This window comes from Salvelinus fontinalis, chromosome 3 (genome assembly GCF_029448725.1).
Source record: "Salvelinus fontinalis isolate EN_2023a chromosome 3, ASM2944872v1, whole genome shotgun sequence".
NCBI classification, from domain to species: Eukaryota; Metazoa; Chordata; class Actinopteri; order Salmoniformes; family Salmonidae; genus Salvelinus; species Salvelinus fontinalis.
Genome location: NC_074667.1, coordinates 50,847,939 through 50,863,387, shown reverse-complemented (window position 1 = coordinate 50,863,387; position 15,449 = coordinate 50,847,939). Strand labels below are relative to the sequence as shown.

General features: G+C 41.3%; 1 protein-coding gene across 2 annotated transcripts in view; it reads right to left on the bottom strand.

Annotated features, from left to right (window-relative positions):
- Window positions 1–1,292: 1,292 nt before the first annotated feature.
- LOC129851068 (dysbindin-like) overlaps window positions 1,293–15,449 on the bottom strand; it is a 31,348-nt gene continuing 17,191 nt past the window's right edge. Inside the window, exons 2-4 of one of the 2 annotated variants that reach the window (XM_055917254.1) lie at window positions 9,731–9,883; window positions 8,120–8,263; window positions 1,293–7,947 (exon numbers count right to left, since the gene is read on the bottom strand). In XM_055917254.1, the coding sequence (XP_055773229.1) occupies window positions 7,697–7,947; window positions 8,120–8,263; window positions 9,731–9,883 (548 nt within the window). In that variant the 3' untranslated portion in view covers window positions 1,293–7,696. Of the gene's footprint in view, window positions 7,948–8,113; window positions 8,264–9,730; window positions 9,884–15,449 lie in introns of both variants that reach the window. The other variant, XM_055917253.1, reaches the window with a different exon arrangement.

The window sequence follows — 15,449 nt, the reverse complement described above, 5'->3', positions numbered from 1 at the left end:
CGTTTTTTTTCCCACATCAATCTACACACAATACCCCATAATGACAAAGCAAAACAGGTTTTTAGACATTATTGCAAATGTATTAAAAAACTGAAATATGACATATCCATAAGTATTTTGACCCTTTACTCAGGACTTTGCTGAAGCACCTATGACAGCATTTACAGCCTCAAGTCTTTTGGGGTATCACGCTACAAGCTTGGCACACCTGTATTTGTGAAGTTCCTCCCATTCCTCTCTGCAGATCCTCTCAAGCCCTGTCAGGTTGGATGGGGAGCGTTGCTGCACAGTTATTTTCAGGTCTCTCCAAAGATGTTTGATCGGGTTCAAGTCCGGGCTCTGGCTAGTCCACTCAAGGACATTCAGAAACTTGTCCCGAAGCCACTCCTGCGTTGTCTTGGCTGTATGCTTAGGGTCGTTGTCCTGTTGGAAGCTGAACCTTTGCACCCAGTCTGAGGTCCTGAGCGCTCTGGAGCAGGTTTTAATCAAGGGTCTCTCTGTACTTTGCTCCATTCATCTTTGCCTCGATCCTGACCACTGCCCCAGGACCTGCCGCTGAAAAACATCCCCCCAGCATGATGCTGCCACCACCATGCTTCACCGTAGGGATGGTGCTAGGTTTCCTCCAGACGTGACGCTTGGCATTCAGGGCAAAAAGTTCGATCTTGGTATCATCAAACCAGAGAATCTTGTTTCTCATGGTCTGAGAGTCTTTAGGTGCTTTTTGGCAAACGCCAAGTGGGCTCTCATGTGCCTTTTACTGAGGAGTGGCTTCCGTCTGGCCACGCTGACATAAAGGCCTGATTGGTGGAGTGTTGCAGAGATGGTTGTCCTTCTAGAAGGTTCACCCATCTCCACAGAGGAACTCTAGAGCTCTGTCAGAGTGACTATCTGGTTCTTTGTCACCTCCCTGACCAAGGCCCTTCTCTCCCGATTTCTCAGTTTGGCCGGGCGGCCAGTTCTAGGAAGCGTCTTGGTGGTTCCAAACTTCTTCCATTTAAGAATTATTGAGGCTACTGTGTTCTTGGGGACCTTCAATGCTTTAGAAATGTTTCGTTAACCTTCCCCAGATCTGTGCCTACCGGTTTAGTATTTAGTATTTATTATGATCCCCATTAGCGGCTGCCAAGGTAGCGGGTACTCTTCCTTGGGTTCAAACAGGGTTAAAACAGTTAAAGTGGCAAGAAAAAAATATGTGAACCCTTTGGAATTACCTGTATTTCTGCATAAATTAGTCATCAAATTTGATCTGATCTTCATCTTAATCACAACAATAGACAAAAACAGTGTGCTTAAACTAATATCACACAAATTATTGTATTTTTATTTTCTATACTGAATACATAATTTAAACATTCACAGTGTAGATTGGGAAAAGTATGTGAACCCCTAGGCTAATTGCTTTTCCAAAAGCTAATTGGAGTCAGGAGTCAGCTAACCTGGAGTCCAATCAATGAGACGAGATTGGAGATGTTGGTTAGAGCTGCCCTGCCCTATAAAAAACACTCACAAAATTTGAGTTTGCTATTCACAAGAAGCATTGCCTGATGTGAACCATGCCTTGAACAAAAGAGATCTCAGAAGACCTAAGATTAAGAATAGTTTCACTTGCATAATGCTGGAAAGGGTTACATAAGTATCTCTAAAAGCCTTGATGTTCATCAGTCCATGGTAAGACAAATTGTCTATAAATGGAGAAAGTTCAGCACTGTTGCTACTCTCCCTAGGAGTGGCCGTCCTGCAACGATAACTGCAAGAGCACAGTGCAGAATGCTCAATGACGTTAAGAAGAATCCTAGAGTGTCAGATAAAGACCTACAGAAATCTCTGGAACATGCTAACATCTCTTTTGACGAGTCTACGATACGTAAAACACTAAACAAGAATGGTGTTCATGGGAGGATACCATGGAAGAAGCCACTGCTGTCCAAAAAAAACATTGCTGCACATCTGAAGTTCGCAAAAGAGCAACTGGATGTTCCACAGCGCTTCTGGCAAAATATTCTGTGAACGGAATAAACTAAAGTTGAGTTGTTTGGAAGGAACACACAACACTATGTGTGGGTAAAAAAAGGCATAGCACACCAGCATCAAAACCTCATCCCAATGGTAAAGTATGTTGGAGGGAGCATTATGGTTTGGGACTGCTTTGCTGAAAAATAAAAAATAAAAAATGGAAGAAATTCACTCAGAAAAATTAATTCCCAAGTTTATCAAGACATTTTGCATGATAATGTAAGGCTATCTGTCCACCAATTGAAGTTCAACAGAAGTTGGGTGATGCGACAGGACAACAACCCAAAACACAGAAATAAATCAACAACAGGATGGCTTCAACGGAAGAAAATATGCCTTCTGGAGTGGCCAGTCAGAGTCCTGACCTCAACCCAATTTAAGATGTTGTGGCATGACCTTGAGAACGGTTCACACCAGACATCCTAAGAATATTGCTGAACTGAAACAGTTTTGTAAAGATGAATGGTCCAAAATTCCTCCTGACTGTTGTGCAGGTCTGATCCGCAACTACAGAAAACGTTTGGTTGAGTTTATTGCTGCCAAAGGAGGGTCAACCAGTTATTAAATGCAAGGGATCACATACTTTTACCCACCCTACACTGTGAATGTTTACACAGTGTGTTCAATAAAGATATGCAAATGTGTAATTGTGTGTTATTAGTTTAAGCAGACTGTGTTTGTCTATTGTTGTGACTTAGATGAAGATCAAATAAAATGTTATGACCAATTTATGTAGAAATACAGATAATTCCAACGGGTTCACATACTTTTTCTTCCCACTGTACATCACAACAAAACACAACAGCCTACATCACAAATAAAACAATACATCTTACAAGACATTACTACATTATTACTCAAATATTACAAATGTAGAATATTAAATCCACAATACAATAATTCCACAACATTACAGCGTGTGTGTGTGTGTGTGTGTGCGTGTGTGTGTGGGTGTGTCTCTTCACTGTCCGCGTTATGCCGTGAGGTATTATTTTATCTGGGTTTTTTTTATCTGATTTTACTGCTAGCTTCAGATACTTAATGTGGAAGAGAGTTCCATGTAGTCATGGCTCTATGTAGTACTGTGTGTTTCCTAGAGTCTGTTCTGGGGACTGTGAAGAGACCCCTGGTGGCATGTCTTGTAGGTATCTGAGCTGCGTGTTAGCTGTTTGAACAGACAGTTCAGTGCTTTCAACACATCAATACCTCTCACAAAGACAGGTAGTGATGCTGTCAATCTCTCCTCTGCTTTGAGCCAGGAGAGATTGACATGAATCTTATTGATATTAGCCCTCCGTGTACATTTAAGGGCCAGCCGTGTTGCTCTGTTCTGGGCCAACTGTAATTTGCCTATGTTCTTCTTTGTGACACTTGACCATGTAACTGGGCAGTAGTCCAGGTGTAATAAAACTAGGGCCAGTAGGACTCGTTTAAATGACTGTGATGCCAAGAAAGCAGAGCAATGCCTTATCATGGACAGACCTCTCCCAATCTTAGCTACCACTGCATCAATAAGTTTTGACCATGACAGTTTACAGTCTAGGGTTACACTAAGCAGTTTAGTCTCCTCAACTTGTTAAATTGCCACATTATTCATTATAAGATTTAGAGGAGGTTTAAGGTTTAGTGAATGATTTGTCCCAAATACAATGATTTTAGTGTTTTATATGGTTTGAGAGCTGATTATACAGTAGACTCATAAGGTTGAACTAGACCAAATTTTGTTTTGACCAAACAGACCCCAACTCCTCATAGAGAGAACACAATAAGCATGGGGTTTCATATTATGCCCAGTTAAAGGAATAGTTCACCCAAATTTCAAAATTATACATTGGTTTACCCTGTAAACAGCCTATGGACAAGGTATGACAGCAATCCATGTTTTAGTTTAGTTTCCCTTGCATTGTTTCCACATGCTAACCTTTTAGCATTCGTGGCACAAATCCCATTCAAGTCATGGGACTGACATACTGTAATCATTTTTCGTGCATCATGTCCAAATCATCCAAAAGTATCTAAAATTGATTGTGAAGCTCAACAAAGTCAAATATAAATGATTTGAACATAATGTGTGAAAAATGCTAATATCGGTCCCATGACTTGAATTGGATTTGTGCCACAAATGCTAAAACGTTTGCATTTTAGGCGGGTGCTACACAGAGTGGAAGAGGAGAAGTCCAGTGGCTATAAGACCAGAATTGCCTTCTACAAGATCAGCAGCAGCCTGCATCATCATCTAGCATCCTCTGACCAGCTCCCTTCACTCAAGCCATGATCTGACCCTCTCCATCTTTGGAGGTTGCAGCATTCAAAGACTTGGCCTCTATTGGTTGATCTGTCAGGATATATTCCTTGTTTGTTTTTTGCTCTTGAAGAGCTTTGTGATTCTATGAAAAGCTCTATAGAAGTTTAATAAATAATAATAATAATAGTTATTATTATTAGTGGAAACAATGCCAAAAAACTAAACCAAAGCACGAATTGCTGTCATACCTTGTCCATAGGCTGCTTACAGGGTAAGGCAACCAATATGTCATTTTGTAATTTGGGTGAACCATACCTTTAACGCATCACGATTAACCATCACTATTTGTGGGAATATGGAGTTACTTTGACCTGCAGGATGGTTTAAGACAGACATCAGCAATTGGATACACCTCTCCTTTACAAGCTTTTAACTGACCCTAAAGTGTATCATGAAGATTCTGTGGTAATGGGTCCTTACTGAAAGGAGTCAGTAACACTGTAGTAAGCCTGTCCTGAACATCATAAATGAACAATGTTGTATGTTTACTTATGTGATTCATAATTCTACATTTACATTTGACATGTTAGTGTTATCCAGAGCGACTGACAGTAGAGTGCATACATAAAAATAAAAATAAAATCATAGCAAACCATTCACATCTTATAATAATATGTGGGGTCAACATTGCAGAACAGCATAGATACCCTTTCTAAATTAGAATAGTACGTAGAATACATTAAAGTTCAAGCTTCCATCAATTGTTGATTTCAAACTCTGATAAAATAAGTCTAAGAATGTGCAGAGTGTACACTTTGCTAACGGCATGTTTAGGTAATTTAAGAAATTACAAGATACCAAATCACTACCATCACTTCATAGCTCTGTAGAGATAAATATGACCGATGTCATGGTAAAGCCAGACACAACAGCTGGATGACCAACCTATGGCAAAATATGTAGAACTTCAGGAAATTTGATGTTAAACTGCAAAATGTTCTATCCGCCGATGGCAAAATGAGTAGAATTGCATGAGTTGTAAAATTGCTAAATCCTCTCTCCGCCCCATGGCCCACAAGCCACTGCGGCCCCTCATGATGAGTTCCGTTTTTTTGTGGCCCCCACACCATCAAAGTTGCCCATCCCTTTGGAAATGAAGGGGAGGAGAGAGGTTAAAGAAGGATTTTTAAGCCTTGAAACAATTGAGACATGGATTGTGTGTGCCATTCAGAAGGTGTGAATGGGCAAGGCAAAAGTGCCTTTGAATGGAGTATGGTTGTAGGTCCCAGGCACACTGGTTTTAGCGTGTCAAGAACTGCAATGCTGCTGGGATTTTCACGCTCAACGGTTTGCCGTGTGAATCATGAATGGTCCACCACCCAAAAGGACATCCAGCCAACTTGACACAACTATGGGTAGCATTGGAGTCAACATGGGCCAGCATCCCTGTGGAATGCTTATCAACACCTTGTAGAGTCCATGCCCAACGAATTGAGGCTGTTCTGAGGGCAAAAGGGGGTGCAACTCAATATTAGGAAGGTGTTCCTAATATTTTATACACTCAGTGTATTCGTTCGTTAATGGCAAAGTATTTTCTCCCACTCTTCTCTGCTGTTCCTCTCAAAATCTGTCAGGTTGGATGGGGAGCGTCGCTGCACAGCTATTTTCAGGTCTCTCCAGAGATGTTTGATCGGGTTCACGTCCGGACTCTGGCTGGTCCACACAAAGACATCCAGAAACTTGTCCCGAAGCCACTCCTACGTTGTCTTGGCTGTGTGCTTAGGGTCGTTGTCCTGTTAGAAGGTGAACCTTTCCCCAGTCTGAGGTCCTGAGTGCTCTGGAGCAAGTTTTCATCAAGGATCTCTCTGTACTTTGCACCATTCATCTTTCCCTCAATCCTGACTAGTCTCCCAGTCCCTGCCACTGAAAAACATCCCCACAACATGATGCTGCCACCACCATGCTTCACCGTAGGGATGGTGCCGGGTTTCCTCCAGACGTGACGCTTGGCACTTAAGCCAAAGAGTTCAATCTTGGTTTCATCAGACCAGAGAATCTTGTTTCTCATGGTCTGAGAGTCCTTTAGGTGCCTTTAGGCAAACTTCAAGTAGGGTGTCATGTGTCTTTTACTGAGGAGAGGCATCCGTCTCTACCATAAAGGCCTGATTGGTGAAGTGCTGCATAGATGGTTGTCCTTCTGCTTCGGGACAAGTTTCTGTTAGAGTGACCATCGGGTTCTTGGTCACCTCCCTGACCAAGGCCGTTCTCCCCCGATTGCTCAGTTTGGCTGGGTGGCAAGCTCTAGGAACAGTCTTGGTGGTTCCAAACTTTTCCATTTAAGAATGATGGAGTCCACTGTGTTCTTGGGGACCTTAAATGCTGCAGAAATGTTTTGGTGTCCTTCCCCAGATCTGTGCCTCGACACAATCCTGTCCCGGAGCTCTATGGACAATTCCTTCAACCTCATGGTTTGGTTTTTGCTCTGACATGCACTGTCAACTGTGGGGCCTTATATAGACAAGTGTGCGTTAGAAAATAATGTCCAGTCAATTTAATTTACCACAGGTAGACTCCAATCAAGTTGTGGAAACATCTCAAGGATGATCAATAGAAACAGGATGCACCTGAGTTCAATTTAGAGTCTCATAGCAAAGGGTCTGAATGCTTATGTAAATAAGGTATTTCTGTTTATTTTTTTCAGACATTCGCAAAAATTTCTAAAAAATGTTTTTCACTTTGTCATTATGGGTTATTGTGTGTAGATTGATGAAGATTTTTTTATTTAATACATTTTAGGATAAGGCTGTAACATAACAAAATGTGGAAAAAGGGAAGGGGTCTGAATTCCGAATGCACTGTATATATCAAAATGAAAGCAACACTATGCAATATGTACAATACATCCTTCGTTTTTATTTGTGGCAGGTGTTTTGGGATTGGTTCAACATTTTGGGGAAAACGGGAAATAAGGGCCAGATTGACTCAGCATTGCAGTTACTCTCTAAAGAATTTTTTTGTGTGTGTAATTGCACAATTGTAAATCCCTGTCTGTAGTACAGTAATGCTTACATGGTTGCATATTTCACAACTCTGTTATGTACATGTCCTGGCTGTGGAGTACACACAGGAATGTACTTCCTCAAATGCCCGTATCACACGTCGCCAGACCCTACTAGAATCTCAAATGAGGAAATAAAAAGAAGTATCTTGTTATCTATATACCAGAAGTATATATGGAGATAAGCAAGCTTTGAGAAGATTTGGCCTTATATTTACAGTTCAGAAAAAACTAAATGAAGAGTAAAGAAAATTATGTTGTAAGTGATAGTTGCCAGTCCATGGAACACCTCTGTGTGTGAGTGTCCCGTTTCAGTGATACTTGTCAGCACCAGTATGTCCAAAATGTTAGTGAATATTGGAAGTGAAGCAAGGCCTCTATGAAGAGAAGGTGGGCCGATCCTTCTCCTCATCTTTTTGGGTTGATCCCATCAGCAAGAGTGTGCCGACATTCACATCCTCATCATCTGATTGGACTACAGGGGTTTCCCTTCCATCCTCATTGGTGTTCTGGCTGTTGGTGGAGGAAGTGGAGGAGGTGGAGGACATGCGGGACTTCCCCACACAACCGCCTGTGTTGTGGGGAGAGCGTCCCTGGCTGATGACCTCATTGTTGTTGCCATGAACTACTGTGGGTGAAATGAAAGGGATGTTAGGCCACAGATTATCAGTGCTGCACTCTGTATTGCAGTTAATGTTGCCAGCTAGTATAGGTGAGGGACAAAGCCTAGACTCTACCAAATACTACACTATCAACACGGGACTGCCTCAGATGTGAGTCTCCCCTCCACTCACCTTTACCTGGCAGAGGGGAGGTCAGCACCCCCCCATCCCCCCCAGAGCTGAGGAAGACATCCAGGGCCTCCTGGTCAGAGATGTCCATAAGGTCCATCTGCTCCAGCATGTCCACATTCACCTCCATGGACGAGACGCTGCCAATGGGAGCTAACAACAACACAAGAGACAAACGTGGTTGATTAGAGGCATTTACTGTATGTCAGCTTCACTTCTCAAAGGAAATGTTTAGCAACATTTAGTAGGGTTGTTCCACCAATTAGATGCCTTTCGAGTAGTTTAACTTGGTGGGAAATAAACATTTTATTTAACCTGATTTTAAAATTGTCATAAAAAGCACATGTTCACTTAATGACAAACAATTTTTCCCCCATCTCAGTAGGTTAAAAAAACCTATACTATAGTAAGTGACTATTAAGTGCCAAATGAAGTAACAGGGATGACCGTAAAAGAGTAGACGACTTCATCTTAAATCATCCCCAAATACCCTTGTGACAAGAGGAATGGAAGCTTGTTGTGTGCAACAGGGATGGGTATGTAAATGCAAGCTTCACAAAACAATGTACATTGTTAAAACATTTTTAGCCTTCTATCTACGGCTAACAGGGCTGACGTGTTATGCTCGACCCTCTCAGTTTTTCACCACAAAACACCAGAAAATGTCCAAAAGGAGTAGAACCAGCTCAGCTGCTTTACACTATGATTTGACTATGAAATGTTTTTTTACCTTCAAATTAATCATCTTCAGAAATGACTTTGACAACAAAATAACTAGGGCTTTACAATGACGGTGAAAACCTGGAGAAATGTTGGGATTAAGTGGGTTAAAATCTTCCTAGAAGTCATAGAGGATGCATGTCAAAACTCTGAATTTTGGCACTTTATTAAGTCTAGTCATGTAAAAAAAAAAAAAAAAAAAAAACTGATTTATTGAATTTTCAATGTGGTCTATATTAACAGGCATTTAATTTGACATAACAGTTTTTTTTATATAATTCAGCATTTCTACGTAAAATATCAAAGGGATGCAAAAGGAACTCACTTCGTGGAACGACCCAGAAACTTTCACACGTGTGTGTGTGTGTGTGTGTGTGTGTGTGTGTGTGTGTGTGTGTGTGTGTGTGTGTGTGTGTGTGTGTGAGAGAGAGAGAGAGAGAGAGAGAGAGAGAGAGAGAGAGAGAGAGAGAGAGAGAGAGAGAGAGGAGGGAGAGAGAGAGAGAGAGAGAGAGAGAGAGAGAGAGAGAGAGAGAGAGAGAGAGAGAGAGAGAGAGAGAGAGAGAGAGAGAGAGAGAAACTGCACATAGCCATAATATGACATTTGGAATGTCTCTATTACTTTCTTACTTTTGTGAGTGTAATGTTTACTGTTAATTTTTGATTATTTATTTCACTTTAGTTTATTATCTTTTTCACTTGCTTTGACAATATAAACATGTTTCCCATGCCAAATGTTTATTATTTGAATTTAATTGAGAGAGAGAGGGAGAGAGAGAATTTGAAGGTTGTGGAGTTGAATCTAGGGTTAGGATAATGGTTGAGCTGGAGTATGGACATGAAGCTTAGATTAGGGTTAGGGTACATGTGTGCATACATGTGTGTGATGCCGATTGCACTCACGTCTCTTATAGTCATGAATATGCAGGTGGGCAGAGGACAGGTAGACGTCCACATCGTGCTGAAATACCTCTTCAAAGAAGCGCTGTCTCTCTCTCAGTTTCAGCTGCTGGGCTGAGTCCAATTCCGGGACTCTCTGAGCATGCTCTGTCTCTGCTGGAACATAGGAAAACAGAACATATCAGTCAGAAACTCTAGTCTAACAGGTCTGCAGAATCAACACTTCTCCCCAAATCTGTAACAAACAATAACCAGAAGGGGGCAACAATGAGCCATGGGAACAAGAAACTGTAATCTCAGATTCTGGGGTTGAGAATTTTAGGCTTTTCATATCCTCTTGCAGACTTGGTTTCCTTGGTATAACCAAGTGTAACAGACACTTTTAGCATCATAGCACATCTGTACAACATTTCATACTGATTCCTTACGTTGAAATATGATTGGATGATTGATCCTGTAAACCACATCATAAATGCTCTCCTTTGTTCATGAAGAATATGCAATTGACAATCCACTGGGATTCAAAAACATCAACTCCACAGCTCCATGTATTTTGATTCAATCCAGATACAGCTAATGCTTTTACTGTTGCAGGTCCATAACTTACCTGACCAGTGTGGATGGCCAGAGAGATGTAGATCAATATATACGATATTCACACTTTACCGTAGTGTACTATATTCAATCCCTCCACACCCACCAATTGCTTTGCAAAGGCCAGCTGTCAATTCCCCTAGTAGATTAATCTTGTTTAGGACAGAATGCAATCACATTTTCCACCTCATCAGAACCATTGTAATAAAGCAGAGTGCTGCTAGAGCCAGGGGAGGGGACAGCACTGAAGTGTATACACAGGGAGAGAGGAAAGAGAAATGCAAGAACCCAGAATGACCTGAAGAATGCCAGTGTGTTCTGGGCACAGAGTAAACCACCCTCCAGTTTACATCACCTTTTTATGGTGGGCTCCCTGAACACATCATGTATACAGATGTCAAGAAGTCTTCTTCCACTGTTAACATATAATTCAATCTGTAAACACACTCATTAATGGGTTAGCGATGCAATATGGAACAAGTACTGTGAGATCATAAAGTGATGGGTAGTGTCGTGTCTTGACTATCATTAATGTGTTTGACTGTTATTTTATCAAATACTTACATACCACATTCAATTGTGTAACTCTGTGTTGTTGTCTGTTCACACTGCTATGCTTTATCTTGGCCAGGTCGCAGTTGCAAATGAGAACTTGTTCTCAACTAGCCTACCTGGTTAAATAAAGGTGAAATAAAAAATAAAAAAATAAAATTGTTATGCGATTAAATTAATCATATAACAATTAGTTAAGTAGTAATCTGGGGCACCACGGGAAAAGTTATTTAACCAGTTACTGACTAAACTCTAAAGATATAAATATCTCTTACATCAGTCACAGTCAATTCATTAATTCTTATTTACCTTCCGTCTCATTCTAAATGTCACAAAGCTCTTGGATATCGGCACGAACCCTATCATAAATGATGAATCAGCAATATACATTTTTTTTTGTTTAGTTTTATTTAACCTTTATTTAACTAGGCAAGTCAGTTAAGAACAGATTCTTATTTACAATGACGTCCTACCCCGCCAAACCCGGGTGACGCTGGGCCAATTGTGCACCGCCCTATGGGACTCCCAATCACGGCCAAATGTGATGCAGCCTGGATCAAATTGGCTTAGTTATTTATTACTAACTAAATAATCACACAGAATTATATTAACACACAAACAGGATAGCTTACACATTGATTACTACCCAATGCAATGAAAAGTCCCTAGTGGACTAAAACCGATATGATGGCTTGTTACACAAAATGGAGGATTCTAAAGAGAGGAAAAGGAAGAGACAAAGGAATTCCACTAACGTACATACAGCTGATAACTATGCTCATGGAAATGCAAAAACTTTGCACATGAACGGCCGCTCATTCGAAAGAATTGCAATATACATTTTCATGTGTATGTCTTTGCTGTCTCTCTGTTGAAAATACTCGATCCATCTATGGGGAGTAAGTGGACAGAAAGTCTCGGGTTGTGTATGTCTCTGGTTGTCCAGCAGAGGTCACCATGTCTTTTGTAGTCATAGCTTCTTGGTTTCAGGTGTCTGTGAGAACGTATCTTCCAGAGGAAGTGTTCGTTAGAATGGATCTTTCAAAATACCACCTGGTGGTTTTCAGTCGAGTTTACTAGACTGAAGTACTCAAACAGCTGCAGACTGAATGTTCCTGTGTAGTCTTCTTCTTCTTCTTCTTCTTCTTCTTCGAGAGAGAGAGTTTCAGAGTTTCTAACCATTTTGTACCTTTCAGCTCACACTGTTGGCCCCGCTGGTCTTGTAGAGTCTAACCATTCGTAACGTCCAGTTCAACACCGTCCACCTGCTTGTTCTAATGTGTTAATTTTCTTAACCATTTTTTACGTATTCAGCTGGCGCTGCACGTAACTGGTCTCCATTTAAATGGCAACCATTTCAGCGTGTGGACTGCGTCCTCACTTTCTCTGGTCTAATGTAAATTTCATTAGAGAGTCCATTTATAAACTCTGGAAAAAGGGGTATTCCATGGACGCCGACATAATATCTGTGCTCACGTGGGTGTGGTCACTGACTGGTTAAAACTTTTACATGAAAAACAATTCTAATTTAGAAGGCTAACATCACATTTCATCTTCTCACAAAGAGTTTCATATTTAATCACATAAGTTCCACAACATTTAGATGTAAATCTGATAACTGGGAAATATACACATTCAGAGATACAGTTATGTTGTTATACTGTCCTTAATGAGATCCCAAAACAACAACTGATCTGACATAATTGTTCTTTCAGTACCCATTCCAACAGTTTGGTTTGAAATATAGAAATATAGTTTCATTATTCAACCTTTTGATGTTACCATTTTTGCGGGAGGAATCTCCCTATAACAAAGAGGTTTCTTTCCCCTCCTGCAAATCCCAAAGGAAAAGTTTCTACAAGGTATTTACGACCGTCATAAAACGGCCAACGTCACCCCTCTCCTCCTCTGCGGGAGAGAGGGGGAGCTGTAGAGCGGACCCACTGTAACCTGATCCTTCAGATCTTCACAGGAGAGTCATGACAGTAGCCTACACACAGCAGACTGACATAGGCTACATTGGGGCTTTCGGCACAGTTCTGTAAGTGTTAAAACATGAATTGCCCTCTCTCTCCTCTCACCACATCCATATATTGACCTCCTACTGAACAAAACTGTCTGTGGATTAGGTATAGTGAGAAGCTACAGGCAGGGATTGGGCCAGTCTGCTGTGTCAGCCCCAAACTCCCCATGGGTCCTGTGGAGCCCTCTGTCTAGTGACAAAAGGAGCTATGCCTGTCACAGCAACTCCCTGTCTCCCCCAGTCTGAAAGCCCTGTCCTGGGGCCATCCGGGAAGGGGAGAAGAGACAGCAGAGGAAAGGCTTCACCTCACCCCCCTGGGCCTGACTGTCTGTCTGCACCACTGGGCACCATTGGGAATCACTGGGCAAACACTAAGACACTGATCCATGTGGGGGACAGCCTCTGACTCCAGCTGAGCTAGACCCAAGGAAAGAAATAATAAATAACCAAAAACCCCTAAGCTAGTCTTGCCTGCTTCAAGAACAGCTAGCTAACTAACCAATAAAATACAGTGGGTGGTCCGCGCAGTTCTAACTAGGATACATAGACAAAGTTTTCCTACGGGTAATGTATGCCCAAGGGCGACTTGGCTTGGTATCCCCTTTTCCCACCAACAAACAAACAGCCATACACCACCATACTCACATGATAACAGACAATGTGAGAGGTAGGCGCAAAAACAAAAGAGAGATAGCTCCAGAGTGTTATGAGAATTTTGTTATCAATGTTCATAAACTTCAATTAATCTACTCAGTCTGCAACCCAGAGTTTGTAAGATTCTGGTTTAAATGAAACAGACAGATTCCTCAGCTTACAATAGTCAAAATGTTTATTCACGAGAACGTCCTGAAGTCCATTATACAAAGACATTCATTTTATAGCTGCGCACATACTTCCACACAAACAGTAGGTATCCTACACACATACATACACACAAACAGTAGGTGAGTTTTATCCTTCTCCAGAGTTCTCACCACTGTGTACCCAGCCGACAGTTCCATTCCCCCGAGATTAGGGAAACCCTGAGAAGTACTCTCTATGCTATCATAAGTTCCTCAGAGGCCTAGCCAGGTCGGTCCAAACACAGTTTAACTGTTCTCTGTTTTTTTCTTCGGCACACACATACAAGTTCAAATCCTAAGCTACGCCTTGCTCAGACAGTCTGTGTTTTTCCACTACACAGATACATTGTTTAACCTAATTCTGACTAAAACTACACACATCATCAGATTATAATTTTATGATTCGAATCAATTTCATACAGTTATACGGTTTCAGAGTGGAATTATTTTATCATTATCTTTCAACATATACGTTATTTTATCAAGAGACAACTGATTGGGTTTCTTTTAAACCAAGGAGATGTGATTGGGTAAGGGAAAAGGAGCAGGTGTGTCTTCAGATTGGTGACTGATTAGCGACTGATTGGCGACTGATGACTGCCACCTGTGACTAGGGCAGAAGGAGAGAAAACAAATACACACAGGATACCTGTATCCGTAACAATAACGTTGGTATTGTCTGCTCTATAAATTTCAAGTTTGAAGTCATGGAATTAGGCCATGACTGTGCTTTGTCTTGGATTCTATTGCCTTCACTCACTGTGATGATTCAGATGCATATTCTTTGAACCACCCTCATGAAGCCAACTTTACCCACGACATATCAGATCTCATTAGCTATTACAACAGCTCTGTGTATGTACATGATGTAACTCGGTACAATGAGCAACATAATTTCATCCCCCGTCACGTCTATTTTCTAACGTAACTTGCAGTGATGTAGGCAGCTATCTGACCAATTCAGCCAAATTGAGGCACGTAATAAGGCCATATAATGGCAGAGATGTCTTTCGCTCCTGAAGCACTTTCACATTTCCTTTCTTCTCTTCTCATCCCCTCTCCTCTCCCTTCTCCTCCTCTCTCATCATAATTGTTTCCATGAAGTGATTAATATCAGTCCACAATCCTTAGAACTTTTTCCATTGTCAATTCCAACTCTATTTTTTCTAAAGGACAAATCTCCCAGAGCTGCTGTTTATGTAACCAGAGAGAGTAGGATATTGTCACTGGTTACTCCCCTGCGGAAAGCAAAGCACAATGTGTGTGATTAATTTAGGATTATGTAATAAAGGTGTAAAATTGGGAGCACTGAAGCACTCTCGCCATGCCGGCTGCACTTTTCTTCAGCCTCAATCAAAGAGAGCATGTTAACTTGTGGGCCTGGGGCCACAGACAGATACAAGGACAACCCCATAGGAGAACACTTTTTGGTTTCAGGCAGAACCATTTTTGGCTCCAGGTAGAAGAACCCTTTTGGGTTCCATGTAGAACCCTCTGTGGAAAGGGTTCTACATGGAACCTAAAAGGGTTATTCAAAGGGCTCTCCTCTGGGGAGAGTGTGTAATGCATCACTGGTTTATATGGAGAACTAACTCATCATAATTGTCCTTATAAAAGCATATTGCTTTCAAAAAGAAGAACAAGAATAAGATTCAAAGCCTTGCTCACATTGCTTTCAGAGAGCATCTAAGGAGTTTTTGTCTAATGTTTT